This window comes from Macaca mulatta, chromosome 5 (genome assembly GCF_049350105.2).
Source record: "Macaca mulatta isolate MMU2019108-1 chromosome 5, T2T-MMU8v2.0, whole genome shotgun sequence".
In the NCBI taxonomy this organism is placed as follows: Eukaryota; Metazoa; Chordata; class Mammalia; order Primates; family Cercopithecidae; genus Macaca; species Macaca mulatta.
Genome location: NC_133410.1, coordinates 76,481,738 through 76,502,395, shown reverse-complemented (window position 1 = coordinate 76,502,395; position 20,658 = coordinate 76,481,738). Strand labels below are relative to the sequence as shown.

The following is a 20,658-nucleotide window of genomic DNA, read 5'->3' as shown; positions in this document are numbered from 1 at the left end:
GTTTTCTACCATAGAACCTAACTTCTAATAGTGGTGGCCATACTTGACTGGATCAGGGTGGGCCCGATTTGTTGGCCTGTCACTGATGTGTGGGGTGACCTGATGAAGCCAAAATGGGAGGCTGATGATTAGTTGGACTCTGCATATTGTCTCAGAAAATTGATGTGAAGATGGGGGAGTCAGTAGTTGGGGAGCAGAAGCTAAGAAAGTCTCACAGATACAAGATGACAGAGGTCACAAGATACAGGAGTGGAGATGGGGAGGTGTGGTGGGGCACTTCCTACTGCTGAGGGGTGATGGGATAATCTTGAGGGTTGTGCTAGATCCTCCAGCCTCTGTGAAGCCCAGCTTTGTGGCTATTCCTGGATGGTAATAGGGAGTGATCTGTTGAGATCCTCTTGCACTTGTATCTACTTGTATCTTTATGTCTTTCCACACCCCTCACCTGAAAAGTATCTGTTCCTTATAAAAATAATGTCTACTCTTTAGATTATAGATCTCTCAGCCATGCTACATTTTTATCACCAGTCTTTTGCTGAGTATTTTTATGTAAAGACTTACTCTTCTTATCCCACCTTTAACAATTCAAAATAGAACTAATGATTGGTAACCTAAAGTTGGTATTCTCACGCATTATTTTAGTCATTGATATCACTACCCCCCCCTATTCAAATCAAAGTTCTTATTATCTTTGGCTATTGATTTTTCTTTAGTTTTATCTCCTGACTCATTTTTCAAGAAATATTTCAAAGAGGTAGAATAAAATTTGTCCATAGAGGACATACAGTTTTTTTTTTCTTTGAGATGGGGTCTCGCTGTCTCCCAGGCTAGAGTGTAATGATGCCATCATGACTCAATGCAGCCTCAAACTCTGGGCTCACATGATCCCCCTACCTCAGCCTCTTGAGTATGTGGGCCTGTAGGCACATGCCACCATACCTGGCTAATTTTTTTATTTGTAGAAATGAGGTCTCATTACGTTGCCCAGGCTGAACTCAAGCAATGCTCCTGCCTTGGCCTTCCAGGAGCTGGGATCCTTATAGTTCTTATATCGTGCTTTAAGTATTTTACCCACAAATATAAGCTGCTTTTCCCCAAATAATAAGTTCTACAAAGAAAATATGCCTGGTTTCATCCTTTTTAAGATAGATCACAGTATCTTGTTTAGTGGTTGACATATAATGGTTGGTATTTAATGACTGTTGAATTGATTATAATGAAAATGGGGAATTATGCTAGAAATTATCACTGAGTTGCAACTGACTGAACTCAAATATTTTCCCAGTTCCTATTTTGACGAGAAAGGCTTGGTCAGACAACAGCTGGATTCTTTTGATGAGTTTATTCAGATGTCTGTTCAAAGAATTGTGGAAGACGCTCCTCCTATAGACCTACAAGCTGAAGCTCAGCATGCTAGTGGAGAAGTTGAAGAACCGGTAAGATGGTTAGTTCTAATAGTTACACCAGTACAAGAAGAGTATTGGTTTGAAATTTCAGCCCTTCTGTTAACTGACTTAAAGGTTAAAAAAAGTCAGTTGGAGCTTTTAGCAAAGTACTTATAGCACCGTCAGTCACTTTCTGATTTATTCTCTCTAATGAGGAGGTGTATTTTTTTTTTCAAGTAATCCCATCCTTATTCACATAGTAGGTATTGAATAGTTGGGAAGAGAGGACTCTGAAATATGAACAAATAAGAGAAGTGAGCCAGAGATAGTCACGTTGCTTTAGATAGATAACCCTACTTTTTTCTCTCACATTATAAAAATGATAAAAAATGTTTGAAGGAATTTTCGTCTGATTTTATATATTGCATGAAGTACACTATTATAACCATATGAGGTAAGAAAGGTAAATCACCCAAACATATCAGCTATCTTTATTAAGCTTCTTACAGCTTTTGCTCACATATATGCATGTTTTTTAGCATTGTTAAAATCATACCAAGGGTATAATTTTATAATTTGGTTTTATATGAGTGATTATAAATAAATATGTAGTCCAAAATAATGACTGTCCTAGTTTTAGAGAAGTTGAGAGGCAGTTGTTGGAACATATTGAGCTTTGAGAGACAGGGAAAACTGAAAAACAAAGTGAGGTAGGGAAAGCCCCCCAAAAAGAGTTAGACACAGGGAGAGTCCATTGTTTCTAGCCTGATCAGTTTCTCTTCTGTGTAGCTGATCTCCTAAGGGCTGGTCTGTTATTTCCATTTTAGTTGGACATGCTGTATGGAATTTTGCTATTAAGAACGAAAGCGATTGGCTCTTCTAGGGCTCTACTGGAAAGGGGGACATTAAGTTTCTTTTTTATTCTTGGGTCATATTTTCTTTTTTACAGGGATGACAGGCGCCCACCACCATGCTTGGCTAATTTTTTTGTATTTTTAGTAGAGACAGGGTTTCACATGTTGGCCAGGCTGATCTCCAACTCCTGACCTCAAGTGATCCACCCCCTTCAGCCTCCCAGAGTGCTGGGATTACAGGCATGAGCCACTGCACTTGGCTTGTTGGGTCATTTTTTCTTCATGATCTTTGTATAACAAGCGAAATAACAATAGAACGTAGCAAATTCAATGTGCCAGTAATGGAAGTACTAAAGGAGGAGGAGATCTCTGAGGCTTAGTTATCAGAGCTTAGTAGAAAAGATGGAAGAGACTTAAATTTACTGCGAATAACAGATAGGAGTTCTCTTAGAAGAGAAAAGGTGCTTAGTCATTTCAGCAAGGAAATATTTGGCGTCGCCGGCGTGGTGGCTCATACCTAGAATTTCAGCTCTTTGGGAGGCCGAGGCGGGCAGATCACCCGAGGTCGGCAGATGACCCGAGGTCAGGAGTTTGAGACCAGCCTGGCCAATATGGTGAAACCCGCTTTCTACTAATAAAGTACAAAAATTAGCCAGGCGTGGTGGTCGGCACCTGTAGTCCCAGCTACTCGGGAGGCTGAGACAGGAGAATTGCTTGAACGTGGGAGACGGAGGTTGCAGCGAGCTGAGATCGCAGCCACTGCACTCCAGCTTGGGTGACAGGGCGAGACGCTGTCTCAAAAAAAAAAAAAAAAAAAAAAGAAAGAAAGAAAGAAAAAAAAAGAAAATACCTGGTATATTTAGGCTGGGGATGGGATGGGGACCACAATGATCAGTATGTGATTTTGGCTTATCTATTTTTTTTTTTTTTGAGGCGGAGTCTGGCCGTATTGCCCAGACTAGAGTGCAGTGGCGCGATCTTGGCTCACTGCAAGCTCCGCCTTACGGGTTCACGCCATTCTCCTGCCTCAACTTTCCGAGTAGCTGGGACTACAGGCGCCTGCCACCACGCCCGGCTAATTTTTTTGTATTTTTAGTAGAGACAGGGTTTCGCGGTGTTAGCCAGGATGGTCTCGATCTCCCGACCTCATGATCTGCCTGCCGCCGCCTCCCAAAGTGCTGGAATTACAGGGCTTATCCATTTTTACTAGGCATTAGGAAGATAAGATGGAACCCGGTTGTCGAAAGCTTTGAATGTCATTGGATGTTATGAGGAATTACTGAGAGACTGTCAAAGAATATACATAAAGCATTATTTTAGAAAAGTTACTTTCGAAAGCGATGCTTACTTGGAATAGAAAGAGGCTAGAGGAGGCCTGGTGCAGTGGCTCACGCCTGTAATCCCAGCACTTTGGGAGGCCTAGGCAGGAAGATCTCTTGAGGCCAGGAGTTCGAGACCGTCCTGGCCAGCATGGTGAAACCCCATCTCTACCAAAAAAATACAAAAATTAACTGGGTCTGGTGGCGCGCGCCTGTAGTCCCAGCTACTCGGGAGGCTGAGGCAGGGGAATCACTTGAACCCAGGAGGCGGAGGCTGCAGTGACCCTAGATCACACCACTGCACTCCAGCCTGGGTGACAGAGTGAGACCCTATCTCAAACAAAACAAAACAAAAGAGGCTGGAGGAGATAAAAATCAGAATAGCCTATGATTAAGATAGTAATGACCTAGACTAGATGATGGCACAGATAAGGAGTAGAGGGTTGGCTTCCCTTTGGTTCATTATCACCACCGCTCTCTTTGCCCTTTGTCTACCCCAGCTTGGGAGACTTGAGTATCAATAATTAATCATTAGTAAAACATCTGCTCAGTTCTATTTTCTTCTCTGAGACTTGATTTAGAGAAAAGTACACTATGCATTTATCTGTAGAAAGTTGTCCTCATGGATCTTGTTTTATTAGGCAGCAAGTGAATGTTTAATTGAAAAATTTCTTTTTTTGCTATGGACTAAGCTATATTCCAGCCGGGGTTGGAAGTTCTCAGCCCTTTATATAGAATGTTTAGGATATTTTTTGTGTTTTTTAAAATAAAATTTTTTTCTTTTGTTTACTTGTTTGACAGATTAATTTGTATGTTTAATTGAAGAGTTAGGTTTATTTTTAAAAATGTTCTATTGATTAGATTAGAGCACAGTTCTAGTTGTCTGGATTTGCTATCTTTGTTCTCTGGTCACTTTGTATTTTTGATGACGCTTACCAAGGAGAGGGCACAAGAAACTATGTAGATCATTAATGTAAATCCATTTTAACTGATATAAACTCAGCACATGATGTGTACAGTCTTTGTTTACTTTTAGTATATTAAGTCTCTTTTTGTCTTCTGCCTTAAGAAAGCAATTAGCAGATCCTTTTGTAGTTGATAAGTGTGATGATTAGGTGTGAGATGTGCCTTCCTTAAACCTTGTTACAAACCTTGTTAGCACATTACCTGTCTAATGTGAAAATAAATTTTTAAGAAAAGAGGAAAAAAGAGAAAGTGATATGGTTTAAAACTTGACATCTGTGCGGTATGGATATTGACTTTGAGAAGTCCCCATTTCAGTAAAACGGATTAATTTTGCCAGTTTGTAGAGCTGCTTCTACTTAAAATGTTAATGTCAATTAAAATGGAATCATTAAAACTTTTATGGAAAAAATTACTTACTCTTTTCATGTTTTTTTGTTTAATTTCAGCCAAGATATTTGCTGAAGTTTGAACAAATTTATCTTTCCAAGCCTACCCACTGGGAAAGAGATGGTGCTCCTTCACCAATGATGCCCAATGAAGCTAGATTAAGAAATCTCACGTAAGAAAAAAGTTTTCCTTGTCAGCAGCAGATACTGAAATAGAATTCTGAAAATGTAATTTTAACCACTTGAGGGTTTAACAGATAACCTATTGCTTAAGTGTGATCTACTTTTATCTTCAAAGGTATTCTGCTCCGCTTTATGTTGATATAACAAAAACAGTCATTAAAGAAGGTGAAGAACAACTTCAGACTCAGCATCAGAAAACTTTTATAGGAAAAATTCCAATTATGTTGCGGTCAACTTACTGCCTTTTGAATGGCTTGACAGATCGTGATCTTTGTGAGTTAAATGAATGCCCTTTGGATCCTGGTGGCTATTTCATTATTAATGGATCAGAAAAGGTATAGTAACATTATTTTAAAAAATGACAAAATCGTAGTTAAAATTTAGTTTAAAGTTGAAATAAAAAAAAAAAAAAGATTTTCATGCAGGATAACCTGGCAGTGACAGTTGGCTTATTTAGGGTATGACAGCTAAACTTATATAAAGCAAAACTTTATTTAGTTGTATATAATATGCACTGGAAATTTGGTCAGTTTCAGTCGGTTTTGGAGCTTATGTATTTCTATGAAGTGTTTATGCAAAATGGAGTTTTTAAAGTTGAAGAATTAAATATTTCAGTGAGCCTATATGATCAGATTAAATTAAGATGCAGATTTTACTCTCTTTTCTCTTCAGTGACCTTTTGGATTTTATTGCTATAACCTTCTTATTGTCCAAATAGGTTCTGATTGCCCAAGAGAAAATGGCAACAAACACAGTTTATGTGTTTGCCAAAAAGGACTCTAAATATGCCTACACAGGAGAGTGTAGGTCATGTCTGGAGAATTCTTCGCGACCCACCAGTACTATATGGGTTAGCATGCTGGCAAGAGGAGGACAGGTATGGACTGGATATGACGTTATTTGGGTTTATTCCTTTGTGCCTTGTTTTAAAATTCACTAGACTGCATTCTCGGTCCAAAAAAGCTTTTCTGGAGCAATATTGTTGTTATGTATTGTATCGTTTACCTATCGCTGTGTGACAAATTACTCTTCCAGCAACATTTATCATCTCACGGCTTCTGTGAGTCAGGAATCTGGGTGCTGCTTAGCTGAGTCTTTTGGCCAAGCATCTCTCACAAGGCTGCAATCAGATGTTTCCCTGGGCTGCCGTCATCTCAAGAGCCATTCACATGGTTGTCTGCAGGATTTAGTTCTTGATTGACTATTGGACTGAGTCTCAGGTTTTTGCGCGCTGTCGGCTGGAAGCCTTTCTTAGTTCCTTGCCATGTGGACCTCTGCGTATAGCAGCTGACAGCAGCAGAGCAGCTTGCTTCTTTAGAGAGAGTAAGCAAAAAGAGCTATAGAGAGAGAGAGAACGAGCAAGGTAGAAAGCAGTCTTTTATAACTTTAAAGTTGTAGCAACATTCTGTCATTTTTGCCATGTTCTTTTTGTTAGTTGCAAGTCAGTATGTCCAGCTCACACTGTGAGGAGGATATTACAAGGGCAATAGTAGGAGGCAGGAATCACTGGGTACCAGCTTAGAAGTTGCAGACCACTGGTATAGTTATAAGCATAGGTTGCTTATAATAATGGAATCTAGTAGTAGCTAGCAGTTCTTAAATATTTGCTGTATGCCAATTCTCTTACTCAGATTGCTTGATTTAATCTTTACAGCTATCTTGGAAAACCTCTATTTCAGTTCGTGTGTGTGTGTGTGTGTGTATGTGTGTATGTATACGTATACATATCTGTTTTCTTTTTTCTTTGAGACAGTCTTGCCCTGTCGCCAGGCTGCAGTACAGTGACATGAGCTTAGCTCACTGCAACCTACGCCTCCCTAGTTCAAGTCATTCCCCTGCCTCAGCCTCCTGAGTAGCTGTGACTACAGGCGCACACCACCACACCCGGCTAATTTTTCGTGTTTTTTAGAAGAGATAGGGTTTCACCATGTTGGTTCAGGATGGTCTCGATCTCCTGACCTTGTGATCTGCCCTCCTTGGCCTCCCAAAGTCCTGGGATTACAAGCATGAGCTACCGTGCCTGGCCAGGAGTTTTAAATAATTAAAATGGTTTTTATTTGTGAATGGTTTTTGGTAACTGGTGTTTCCATTTGTTTTTTGTAATTTTTTTAAAAAGCTTTATTTTCAATTTAATTTAATAATTATGCATGTGTGGGATGCAGTGTGATGTTTTGATACATGTATACAATGTATAATGATACTAGGGTACTTAATGAAATTAGGGTACTTAGCATGTTTTTAATAATATTTTATTTGTAAAAAATAAAATTTGTAAGGTAAGCATTCTTCCCCTGTGCACAACATTGCTGGGTATTGTAAGAGATTATCAAAACACACAATCCTTATTGAGAAGGTGGCCAGGTGTGGTGGCTCATGCCTGTAATCCCAGCACTTTGGGAGGCTGAGGTGGGTGGATTGCTTGAGCCCGGGATGTGAGACCAGCTTGGGCAACATGGCAAAACACTTTCTCTAGCAAAACAACAACAAAAACCCCAAAATTAGCTGGATGTGGTGGCAGGCGCCTGTAGTCCCAGTTATTCAAGAAGCTGAGGTGGGAAGATAGCTTGAGTGCTGAGGTTGCAGTGAGCCCAGATTGGCGCCACTGCACTCCAGCATGGGTGACAGAGCCAGACCCTGTCTCAAAAAAAAAAAAAAAAAAAAAGAAAGAAAAAACAGAAAGTAATGGTTTTTTGGGAATACAAGCTTTAGGCATTAAATGATAGTAACACAGTGCAGAGGCCAAATGACACCTATTACATATATTAGTTTTATAGAAATTTGGAGGAGAATGAGATACTAGTATGGTGTGGTCCATGCAACGTTTTTTTTTTGTTTGTTTGTTTGTTTTGAGACAGAGTCTCACTCTGTTGCCTAGGCTGGAGTGCAGTGGCACGATCTTGGCTCAGTGCAACCTCCACCTCCTGGCTCAAGTGATTCTCGTGCCTCAGCCTCCCAAGTAGTTAGATTATAGGCCTGTCCCACCACACCTGGCTAATTTTTGTATTTTTAGTAGAGACAGGGTTTCACTATGTTGCTTAGGTTGGTCTCGAACTCCTGAGCTCAAGTGACGTGCCTGTCTTGGCCTTCCAAAGTGCTGGCATGAGCCACTGCCCCTGACCTGTTCATGAAACTTAATAGAGAAGAGTGGACTTGACTTACACTTTGAAAGGTGGTGTGGAGTTATATAAGCAGAGAGAAACTGGAAGGACTTTCTTATTAGAGGAGAGTGGGGATGAGTGTTTGGAGAATCACTGGAAGATAACTCTGATTGAGCTGAATGGAGTATGTTGAATAGTGAATGACAAGTAGGTGATTAGGGTGGATCTGGATTAGTGGATCTTAACTAAAGGTTCACATCAATAACCTACGACTCTTCCAAGTTCAATGGTGGGAATGGGGCTGGAATGGGGCCCAGGTACAAGTATTTGAAAGAGGTCCCCAGGTGATTGTGATGTGCATTCTTTGTTGAGAGGCATCGGCCTGGATGATGGAGGGCCAAGACCCAAACAGTATATTAGGGAGACTATCATGGCAACTCTGAACAAAATGAATTAATTGGAGGCAGAGAATGGAAAATGATCTGGATTTGATGGTGAGTTTGATAAATAAAAGGATGAGTCAGTTAAGATACTATGGTTTGTATTCTGAGGTTCCAGGAGAGTGGTGAACTTCGAGTAATTGATTTAGGAGAGAATATAATAAGTTCAGTTTTAGATAAGATTTTTGGGGAGTGCATGTTGTAGACATTATGATTTTTTTCTTTAAAAAAAATTTTTTTTTTGGAGACCAAGTCTGGAGTGCAGTGGCTCGATCCCAGCTCGCTGAAACCTCCGCCTCCCAGGTTCAAGCGATTCTCCTGCCTCAGCCTGCTGAGTAGCTGGGATTACAGGTGTGTGCCACCATGCCCAGCTAATTTTGTATATTTAGTAGAGACGGGGTTTCACCATGTTAGCCAGGCTGATCTCGAACTCCCAGCCTCTGGTGATCTGCCCGCCTTGGCCTTCCAAAGTGCTGGGATTACAGGTGTGAGCCACTGCACCCAGCCTGTGAGCCATCGTGCCCGGCCTAAAATTTTAAAAATATTTATAGAGATGAGGTCCCACTATGTTGCCCAGGCTGGTCTTGAAATGCTGGGCTCAGGCAATCCTCCCACCTTGGCCTCCCAAAGTGCCGGGATTACATGCATGAGCCACTATGCCCAGCTATATTATTTTTTAATGTTCTGCTTGTTCTGAAATAAGATCCATGATGAAACAAATAATAGACTAAATGGAATAATTGATGTCCACATAGAAACAACGAATTGGCAATTGGAGATATGGGGGCTGAGGGTACAGGAAAAAGATCAAGATGAAGATTTGGGTGTCATTTATGAGAAGCTGTTACTGAACATGCCCATGAGAGGAGTTCTGAAGGAGGCCTGAGGTGGGAGGAGGAAGATGACGGAAGTTATTAGAGGGATTATAATAATGTAGGGTTGTGAGGCCAAGGGAAAATAGAGTGAAATTGATATTGAAGCAAACAAATATGATTAAAACTGAGAAATCAGGTGTGTCATAGGTTAGTAACTTTTAATTGGTTTTTTAGGTGTGTACAATTAAAGAGGGAGAAATTGGAAAAAAGAAGCTGTGTGAAAGGGCTATTAGTTTTGAAACATTGAAACAAGGCAATGCCTCACAGACCAGCTCTGATTTAATGTTTATTTTTCATTGTGTGCTTAGCTTTTTTTCCATATTTGTCTATCCATATTGTCTCTTTTTTTACCTCTTATATATTTCTTTCTTCCACAGGTTTAATTTTTTTTGGAGGGGGGATAGGTTGGGGAGGGTGAGGAATCAGTATTCATATTTTTTTGCAGCCAGAAGTGATTTCCAAATACAGTATTGAGTAATTCTGAGAGAATCTTGGCAGGCAGATAGGAGAGAACGGAAGTTCTCCAGGTCTGTGACCAGCCTGTGTGTAAAAAAATTAGTACACTTGTTTCAGTGGTTTTGAAATGCATTCATAGCAGGTTCCTCACAGTATTGGGAGGCATACTTCTTTTGAAATATGCACAAAGAATACATATATATATTAAATAGTTCTCTTGATGTTTTTCTATTGCTGTGAGCTTTTGTGTATTCATGTTCTAATGATAGTTTATTTTTCTAGGGTGCAAAAAAGAGTGCTATTGGTCAGCGCATTGTGGCAACTCTACCATATATCAAGCAAGAAGTTCCCATCATTATTGTGTTCAGAGCATTAGGTTTTGTGTCTGACAGAGATATTTTAGAACATATTATTTATGATTTTGAAGATCCAGAGATGATGGAAATGGTAATGTGAAAGCAAAATGTATTCACAGAGCTTTATAAGAGATTTAGAGTTACTGATTGTTGCTAACCTTAAAATAGTAGAAAGCTGTTCTGAAGAGTAATTTAGCTGTCACAAATCTCATGCCATTTACTGTGTGGTAAAAGCTTTCAGCCCTGCCTGGGCCTCTTTTCTGACAGTTTGGTGTAAAATAGACATGAAAACCAGAGGCAGCTGGAGTTAATGACAACAGCAAGAAGAAACAGTGGTAAGGAAGCTTGCAGAAGCACACCAGCTTGGTGCAATTTAGTAAAAAGGGAAAATGAGTAGTTGATACTTCTTGTTTAACTTTTCATTTTGAAATAATTTCAGACTTACAGAAAAGTTACAAAAAGGCCAAGCATAATCCCAGCCTTTGGGAGGCCAAGGTGGGAGGATCACTTGAGTCCAGGAGTTCGAGACCAGCCTGGGCAACATAGGGAGACCTGTCTCTACAAAAAATACAAAAGGTTAACCTGTCATGGTGGCATGTACCTGTAGTCCCAGCTAGTGGGGAGGCTGAGGTGGGAAGATTGCTTGAGCCCAGGAGGTGGAGGCTGCAGTGAGCCCTAATCATGCCTCCCCACTCCAGCCTGGGCAACAGGGTAAGACCTTGTCTCAAAATAAAAAATAAAAGTTGCAAGAATTATATAGAGAATTCTTATATGCTCTTCACTCAGATTCACCAGTTGTTACTTTTGTCACATTTGCTTTATCATTCATTCTTTCTATATATAACACATTTTTTTTTCTGGACCATTGGAGAGTAAGTTATAGGCAATAGCCTCTTACTCCTAAAGACTTCAGTGTATATTTCCTAATAATCAATACATTCACTTACATAATCATAGTATAATTATTTAAATGAGAAAATTTTACTTAGATACAGTACTGTTTTTGTTGTTGTTGTTGTTTGTTTTGTTTTTTTTGAGATGGAGTCTCAGTCTGTTGCCCAGCCTGGAGTGCAGTGGTGTGATCTTGGCTCACCACAACCTCCGCCTCCCGGATTCAAACGATTCTCCTGCCTCAGCCTCCCAAGTGACTGGGACTATAGGCATGCGCCACCACTCCCAGCTAATTTTTGTATTTTTAGTAGAGATGGGGTTTCACTGTGTTGGCCAGGCTGGTCTCAAACTCCTGACCTCAGGTGATCTGCCCACCTTGGCCTCCCAAAGTGATGGGATTACAACAATACTGGTAATGTACAGATCTTACTCAGATTTTTGTCAGTTGTCCTGATAATATTGAAAACTATTAAGTAATAAGATCTATACATTAATAGTATATAGTAATTTAAGTTCAGTATCTTATATAGTTCAGAGTCCAATTCAGAATCATATGTCACATTTTGATTGTGTGTCTTTTTAGTCTTTTATAATCCTTCCTTGGCCTTTTTTTTTTGGAGACAAGATCTTACTTTGTCGCCTAGGCTGGAGTGCATTGGTGTAATCTCAGCTCACTGCAACTTCCACCTCCCGGGTTCAAGCGATTCTCCTGCCTCAGCCTCCCAAGTAGTTGGGACTACAGGCACGTGCCACCATGGCTGGCTAATTTTTGTATTTTTAGTAGAGACAGGGTTTCACTGTGTTGGCCAGGCTGGTCTTGAACTCCTGACCTTGTGATCTGCCCGCCTCAGCCTCCCAAAGTGCTGGGATAGATTATAGGCGTGAGCCTCCAGGCCCGGCAAATCTTTTTTTTTTTTTTTTTTTTTACATCCGAAGTACATACTGGATAAAAATTTAGTTTTCTTTTGTAGATTTAGGTTCTCATTTTCTTTCCCAGGATGGTCTCGAACTCCTGGGCTCAAGCCATCCTCCTGTTTTGGCCTTCCAAAGTGCTAGGATTATAGGAGTGAGCCCCACCCGACCCGGGCCAAACATTTTTAAATACCAAAACTGAAAACAGTCTGGCACATTAAGCATTTGTAGTTCAGTAAACTTTAATTTGACTATGAAACTTCTGTAAATTGGTTTTAGATATCTGGAACTTTATTTTGCCATTGGTAAAACGTAAAAAAGAAATGCACCACTCTTTTTTTTTCCTTTTGAGACAGTGTCTCACTCTGTCACCCAGGCTGGAGTACAGTGGTACTATCTCGACTCATTGAAACCTCTGCCTCCAGGGTTCAAACGATTCTCTCACTTTAGCCTCCCGTGTAGCTGGGACTACAGGCCTGTGCCACTGCGGTGGCTGATTTTTGTATTTTTAGCAGAGATGGGGTTTCACCACGTTGCCCAGACTAGTCGCAAACTCCTGGACTTAAGCTATCTGCCCACCTCAGCCTCTTAAAGTGCTGGGATTACAGGCATGAGCCACTGCTCCCGGCCATGTACTACTCTTTTTATAATGGAATTATTTGTATTTTTCTAGAAAGTGTAATGCCTGTGCTGATGAGTGGATTTTGTCAGAGATCTCTAGATCTCTGAGGGGTCTGCTAAGAATTTGTGATTCCTTGATTTTCTAAAAATATTCACATTTTATTAGGTTCGTAGGGACACTTGGTATGTTATAAACTAAGTGACAGTTTACTCATTTTAAGGTAACAACATGAATTTGAAAATAACCTTTATTTAAATTGTCTGATAGGTTAAACCTTCTCTCGATGAAGCTTTTGTCATCCAAGAACAGAATGTTGCACTAAATTTCATTGGTTCGAGAGGGGCAAAGCCTGGTGTTACTAAAGAGAAAAGAATTAAATATGCAAAGGAAGTTTTACAAAAAGAAATGCTCCCTCATGTTGGTGTCAGTGATTTTTGTGAGACCAAAAAAGCCTATTTCTTGGGGTATGTTAAGTTTCATTGTTTTAAGTTCTTTATCAAGATATAGTTGAGATAAAGGTTTTTCTTAAAGTCAAAAATGATGTTTTTAACATATAAATCAAGAAAAGCCTAAAACTGTTTTCCTTTCTTTTTTCTTTTCTTTTTCTAAGATATATGGTGCATAGGTTACTTCTGGCAGCTTTGGGTAGAAGAGAACTAGATGACAGAGATCACTATGGAAACAAGAGATTGGATCTTGCTGGGCCGCTGCTGGCATTCTTATTTAGAGGGTAAGGAATTATAGAATGACAGAATGAAGTCGTTAAAGTAGGGAGATTTATTTCACTTTAGGTCAATCATTGCACATGGCCAGGCTAAACTGTGTTGGCACCCACGTTGGGTACTTATGAAGTTAGCTACATTCTTATTGCTACTTGCTCAGATTTAGTTTTGGTTCATGTCTAGGAAAGCCAGGTTTATGAGGACAATATATTACATGTTTATATTTTCTTTATTCCTCTGGTAGCTTTGTAAGATGTTTGAGAAAGCTGAATGATTGCCTTGGTTTCCCTAAGGGCTAATATTGGATTTTGTCCCGCTTTGTACACATATATACAAAAGCTGGAGAGAAATATATAAAAATACTATCAGTGATTGTCTCACAGTATTGATATTATGTGCAGTTTTTAATTCTATTCTTGATGTTTTTATATTTCCCATATTTTCTATAATTGGAAAAAAGTTATTTTTAAAAATGAAATATGTAGACAGTACAAAAAGGATAACATTAGCAGTGTTTTGCACGTGTTTTGTTATTTAGTATGTTATAGGTTAGTGTTTTTCAACCTTTTTTTGTTATTACTCCACTAAGGAGCCTCTTTTAACATTTCTGTTTTTTGAGATGGAATTTCGCTTGTGTTGTCCAGGTTGGAGTGCAGTGGCGCGATCTGGACTCACTGCAACCTCTGCCTTCTAGGTTCAAGCGATTCTCCTGTCTCAGCCTCCCGAGTAGCTGAGACTACAGGCATGTGCCATCAAACCCGGCTAATTTTTGTATTTTTAGTAGAGACGGTGTTTCTCCATATTGGCCAGGCTGGCCTCAAACTCCTGACCTCAGGTGATCTACCTGCCTCAGCTTCCCAAAGTGCTGGGATTACAGATGTGAGCCACCACGCCCCGCCTCTTTGACATTTTTGTGTAATTGCTCCCCTGCCATGTATGTTCATGTACTATGCGTATATCTGTGCTTGAGACATAAAAGAGCAACATAAAAGAGCAAGAACTTTCACTCTGCCCAAACAATTTTTGCTCACCTTCCCCATACTTTTTTTCTACTCACATATTTTTTTACTCACATTTTTTTTTGCAATATTGCAAAATACTCGCATTTTTTTTTTTTTTGCAATATTGCTCCTGTTGAGAATATATGTTGTAGACCTCTACATGTTTAAAATAATATCATTTTATTTGGCAGTATGTTTAAGAATTTGCTTAAAGAAGTGCGGATCTATGCACAGAAATTCATTGATCGAGGAAAGGATTTTAACTTGGAGTTGGCAATTAAAACACGGATCATATCTGATGGCCTAAAATACTCTTTAGCTACTGGAAACTGGGGTGATCAAAAGAAAGCTCATCAAGCCAGAGCTGGAGTATCTCAGGTAAGTGTGCCAACTATGACTACAGGTTCAATAGGAAACATGTTTATAGGACTGGTAGATTCTTTTGTTTGTTGAATGTAAATTATTTTGCTTTTCTTACTTGATCAAATGTAAAACTACTGGGTGCCGGGGGCGGTGGCTCACGCCTGTAATTCCAGCACTTTGGGAGGCCAAGGCGGCCTGGATCACCTGAGGTCAGGAGTTTGAGACCAACCTGGCCAACATGGCGAGACCCTGTCTCTACTAAATATACAAAAATTAGCTGGGCTTGGTGGTGGGTGACTGTAATCCCAACTACTCTGTTTGAGAAACTGAGGCAGGAGAATCGCTTGTACCCAGGAGGCGGAGGTTGCAGTGAGCCGAAATCGTGCCACTGCACTCCAGCCTGGGCGAAAAGAGTGAGACAACAAAAAACTTAAGGAGACTTTTGAATTATGAACATGAAATTTTCTTAAATTAACTATTAGCATTACTAAGATAGATTTTTGGCTTGCAGTTTTAAAATAATTAAGAAATTAGAGTAGCTACTTAGTGGGTGAGACCGTCCATGTTCGTGAAATTGTTATGTCTTAAAAGCTCCATATTAGAAGCTAACCCAGAGAATAAATGGTCATTGCCCTCCTTTGTTGGAAAATACAGTACTTCTGACACTGGTTTCTATATGTTGGTCTGTTGCATATATAGTGACTACAGTAGCTATTCTCAGATGGAGTAATGGAGAAAAGCTTTTCCAGGAGTGTCTCACTAGGCATTTTAATTTTTTGTATTTGCTTTTCATAGATGATTGAAAATCTATAATGTACTTTATGCCATTTTTAGGGGTATCTCCCCTTCCTTTCCTTGTTTAAACTAGCCTATACCAGTATCACCTGATTGATTTGGCATTCGGACACCAATTTCAAGCTCCTTTTTCCTAGAAATCTGGATGCTCTAAGAAATTTTGAGGGGCTGCTGATAGCAAAGTTAATATTTAAATTCCTTTTAATTCAGTAAGGATTTATTGGGTATGTTTGATATTTGTGATACTGAGTTCACATACGTGAATGAGATGCTATCTCAGCCTCAGGGAGCTCATCAGCATCTAGCAGAGGAAACAGATTCATTCATGTGTAGCTCACTATGCCCTGTGCTGTGTTATGACAAATGCCACATTGCAAATTCAGTGCAAAGAATTTTTTTTTTTTGAGACAGAGTCTTGCTCTCTCACCCAGGCTGGAGTGCAGTGGCGATCTCCGCTTACTGCAAACTCTACCTCTCGGGTTTATGACATTTTCCTGCCTCAGCCTCCCGAGTAGCTGGGACTACAGGTGCGTGCCACCACGCCTGGCTAATTTTTTGTATTTTTAGTAGAGACGGGGTTTCACCGTGTTAGCCAGGATGGTCTCGATCTCCTGACCTTGTGATCCGCCCACGTCGGCCTCCTAAAGTGCTGGGATTACAGGCGTGAGCCACGGCGCCTGGCCAAGTTCAAGGAATTGTTATTGGGACCTGTGATGTGCCAGGCACTCTGCCACATGCTGGAGATGCAGTGATCCTGATCTTCAGTAGTTCACAGCCTATGCTTGTAGATAGATGTAAACAGATAATTATAACATGGCATGGTAACTATTTTGATAAGAGATGTGCACTACCGCTCTGTGGGAATGCTGGAGAAAGGTACTTAGCACAGCCTCAGAAGGTGAAAAGAAGTCCTTGTTTGGGAGGTAACACCTGAACTGAATCTTGAAGAGTAATTGGAAAACGCCCCAAGTTGCCAGGTAGGTAGAACCAGCAGCTCATAAGAGAGCTTAGAGAACTTCTTAATATTCTGAGTTAAGAGATAGAGGGAGGAAGGAATGTGTGTCTGTCGTGGGAGCTAGAGCAGTTCTGGGTTTTCAAATCAAAGTGGAGGCTTAGGAGGATGGGAACCAGCTCATGAAGAGGAGTGACGTGGTCATTTTTGTTCTTTCGGACAGATTCACAGTAATTGGCAGTGTGGAGAAAAGACTTGAGAAGGGCAAGGTTGGTGGCAGGAAGATTGTTGCAACAGCCTGGGGTGAGAAATAATTAGGGACTGGACTAGAGCAGTTTTATAGAGATGGAGAATAAATTTTAGAAATATTTAGGAAGTAAGTTTCATAAGACTTTGTGATTGATTTCGTTGAACGGTTGAAAACTCCAATGAGTACAGAAAAGAGAATAGTTCTTCCTGGAGGTGGGTCAGATGGCTTTGTAGAGGTGGTATCATTTCACCAGGCAGAGCAGAGTGGAGAAGGGCATTTCATTCTGTGGCAATAGCATGGTCAAAGGCATGGAGGTGAGGGTGTGTGGTGATGTCAGTTGAGTACAGGAGTGTAAGGAGACTAAAGGGAAGGTCGTTTTTGGGGCTTCATTGAGGAGGACTTCAGTGTTGTGCTCTTCAGTAGCCAGTGGCTATCTGTTTAATTTTTAAGTGGGTAAGTGTTTAATAATTCTGGCAAGTGAGGAAGGTAGATTGGAGGGAACCAGGCAGGGATTGGAGGGAACCAGGCAGAGCTGATGGACGTAGTATAGATGAGGGGAAATGGGCTGGTCTATTACTGTGACATTGGGAAGGGAGGGGCTAGGTTTTTTAGAAAATTTGAAAATAGAATTGACAGGGTATGTTTATAGATGTGTGGAAGGAGGAACTTGTAGACAAAAATGATTTTGAGATTTCCAGATTGAGAGAAAGGTGATGCTGCTTATCCATGACAGAAGACTTAGGAAAGAGGAAGGAGGTTTGAGTTATTTAAGGACTAGGGGAAGATGGAGATTTATAAATAATTAATAATACAGAGCTTGAGTTGTCTGCTTTATGTTGCCCTAAATATTATCTTATTTATAAATAACATCTTGGTTAGTATCCTGTAAGTATTGGTAATGGATGTTTGCATTTTTCTATTAGATTCAGAGGCCTCAGTCTGGAAAAAGTAATGAGATGAATTAGTGATGTCTGTTATGATCAAAGGAGTGTGAGTTGGTAGAATTTAACTTAACACTTATTGAATATCTAATGAATGCCAAGTACTGTTTTAGGTGCTGGGATACAACAGAGAATAAAACAATTTTAAAAATTCCCTGCCTTCATGAAACTAATGTCCTAGTGTTTGTTTGGAGACCATACACAGAATGTTTATGTGGTATGTTAGAATGTATTTGCCATCCCTGCTGCAAGTGGCAGGTAAGTTAAGGTGTTAAACAACATTATTCAGGGAAAGAATAGAGAAATGGGGAACAGTTTGATACTCAGTAGATTATGTGTAAAACTTGACTTTGCCTCAGTGTAATACTATGAATCACAGAAATGTCCAGACTTTAAAGATTGGTTATTTTTTTCTAGGTATTAAACCGCCTGACTTTTGCATCTACTCTTTCTCACCTGCGTCGTTTAAATTCTCCTATTGGTAGAGATGGCAAGCTAGCAAAACCAAGACAGTTGCATAATACGTTGTGGGGGATGGTGTGTCCTGCCGAGACCCCAGAGGTAATACATTAGAATTTATATTCAGGACAAAAAGTCAGTGAGTAATTATGTAGGGCATAATTGCTTTTAGAAGTAGATGTTTAAAAAATTATGCAGAGTGGTTTAGAAATAAGATTTTTTTAATAATTGTATTCTTAGAAAGAATAAATCTTGAAATCACATTGAAGGAAAAATGTTTATGGAAAAGAAGTCTGATAGGCATGCAAAATCAGAATGACTAATACTTGGTTTATTTTTTAGGGCCATGCTGTAGGACTTGTGAAGAATTTAGCGTTGATGGCATATATTTCAGTTGGATCTCAACCATCTCCAATTCTGGAATTTTTAGAAGAATGGAGTATGGAAAACTTAGAAGAAATTTCTCCTGCAGCTATTGCTGAGTGTGTATAGATGGAATTAGCTTTTTAAACTGTGGTTAATCTTTAGTTGTTGCTTGGTATAGAATTGTTAAGCATAAAATGCTTTTGCTTTTTCTTTTGTAGTGCAACCAAGATTTTTGTTAATGGCTGCTGGGTTGGAATACATAAAGATCCTGAACAACTTATGAACACCCTAAGGAAATTGCGACGTCAGATGGACATCATTGTGTCTGAAGTAAGAATCTTTAGTTAAGAGGGTGTGGTCTGTGAGATTTTTAAACAAGGCATACGACTAGTGAAAGTTATCTTTGCATTGGCATCTTTTCTTTGAACTTTATTTCCTTGAACTGTAAAGTGTAAATTTAATTATAAGTTATTGCTAGGCCGGGCACAGTGGCTCATGCCGGTAATCCCAGCACTTTGGGAGGCTGAGGCAGGTAGATCACCTGAGGTCAGGAGTTCAAGCACAGCCTGGCCAATATGGTGAAACCTCATCTCTACTAAAAATACAACAATTAGTCAGGCATGGTGGCACGGGCCTGTAATCGCAGCTACTGGGGAGGCTGAGACAGGAGAATCACTTGAACCCAGGAGGTGGGGGTTACAGTGAGGTGAGATCGCACCACTGTACTCCAGCCTGGATGACAGAGTGGGACTCTGTCTCAAAAAATAAAAAAAAGCCTGGGCATGGTGGCTTATGCCTGTAATCCCAGCACTTTGGGAGGCTGAGGAGGGCGGATCACAAGGTCAAGAGATTGAGACCATTCTGGCCAACATGGTGAAACCCCGTCTCTACTGAAAATACAAAAATTAGCTGGGCGTGGTCATGCGCACCTATAGTCCCAGCTACTCAGGAAGCTGAAGCAGGAGAATTGCTTGAACCCAGGAGGCGGAGGTTGCAGTGAGCCAAGGTCACGCCACTGCACTCCAGCCTGGCCACAGAGCGAGACTCTGTCTCAAAAAAAAAAAAACATTGCTTGCCTTAATCTTTGGATACATGCTTCCAAAAATTTTGACACATTTTAAATTATTAAATTATATTTTAGAACTCAAATTATATTTTAAAGTAAAAATTCTTTTGGGGATCTTTTTATAAAGCTGAGAATACTTTTAAAAAGGGAATAAGCATCTGGGATTTATCCTTTGAATTCAGAGATTCATTAATAAAATGTGATATACCGCTAATAGATTCTTTTATATTTTGGAGGATATTGAAGTGCTTTGGGATTAGGATGGGTTTTTAAAAAATCATTATAATAAGGCCGGGCCTAGTAGCTCATGCCTGTAATCCCAGCACTTTGGGAGGCCGAGGCAGGCGGATTACTTGAGGTCAGGAGTTAAGACCAGCCTGGCCAACATGGTGAAACCATGTCTCTGCTAAAAATAAAAAAAATCAACCAGGCATGGTGGCATGCACCTGTAGTCCCAGCTACTCGGGAAGCTGAGGCATGAGAATTGCTTGAACCTGGGAGGCAGAGGCTGCAATGAGCAGAGATTGCTCTGTTACACTCCAGCCTGGGTGACAGAGCAAGACTCTGTCTCCAAAAATAAAAATAAAATAATAATTAAAAAAAAATCATTACAGGCCGGGCGGGGTGGCTCAAGCCTGTAATCCCAGCACTTTGGGAGGCCGAGATGGGCGGATCACGAGGTCGGGAGATCGAGACCATCCTGGCTAACACAATGAAACCCCGTCTCTACTAAAAATACAAAAAAATTAGCCGGGCGTGGTGGCGGCGCCTGTAGTCCCAGCTACTCGGGAGGCTGAGGCAGGAGAATGGCGGGAACCCGGGAGGCGGAGCTTGCAGTGAGCCGAGATCACGCCACTGCACTCCAGCCTGGGCGACAGAGCGAGACTCCGCCTCAAAAAAAAAAAAAAAAAAAAAAAAAATCATTACAATATATTGTGGACTTTATTACTCTCCCAAATAAGGGTTTTAGTATACTGTTTGAGGAATGTAGCTCAGGCTT

The 20,658-nt window shown here is 40.3% G+C and overlaps 1 protein-coding gene and 1 pseudogene across 1 annotated transcript in view; both read left to right on the top strand.

Annotated features, from left to right (window-relative positions):
- POLR2B (RNA polymerase II subunit B) overlaps positions 1-20,658 on the top strand; it is a gene marked incomplete at its 3' end in the record, with an annotated part of 126,819 nt that overhangs the window by 10,332 nt on the left and 95,829 nt on the right. The window contains 11 exon segments of the mRNA NM_001261497.1: positions 1,286-1,436; positions 4,971-5,083; positions 5,209-5,428; positions 5,812-5,970; positions 10,245-10,409; positions 13,011-13,207; positions 13,354-13,473; positions 14,658-14,844; positions 18,185-18,328; positions 18,569-18,708; positions 18,811-18,922. Coding sequence (NP_001248426.1) covers positions 1,286-1,436; positions 4,971-5,083; positions 5,209-5,428; positions 5,812-5,970; positions 10,245-10,409; positions 13,011-13,207; positions 13,354-13,473; positions 14,658-14,844; positions 18,185-18,328; positions 18,569-18,708; positions 18,811-18,922 — 1,708 coding nt within the window.
- LOC114678611 (small nucleolar RNA U13) lies at positions 4,642-4,735 on the top strand (annotated as a pseudogene).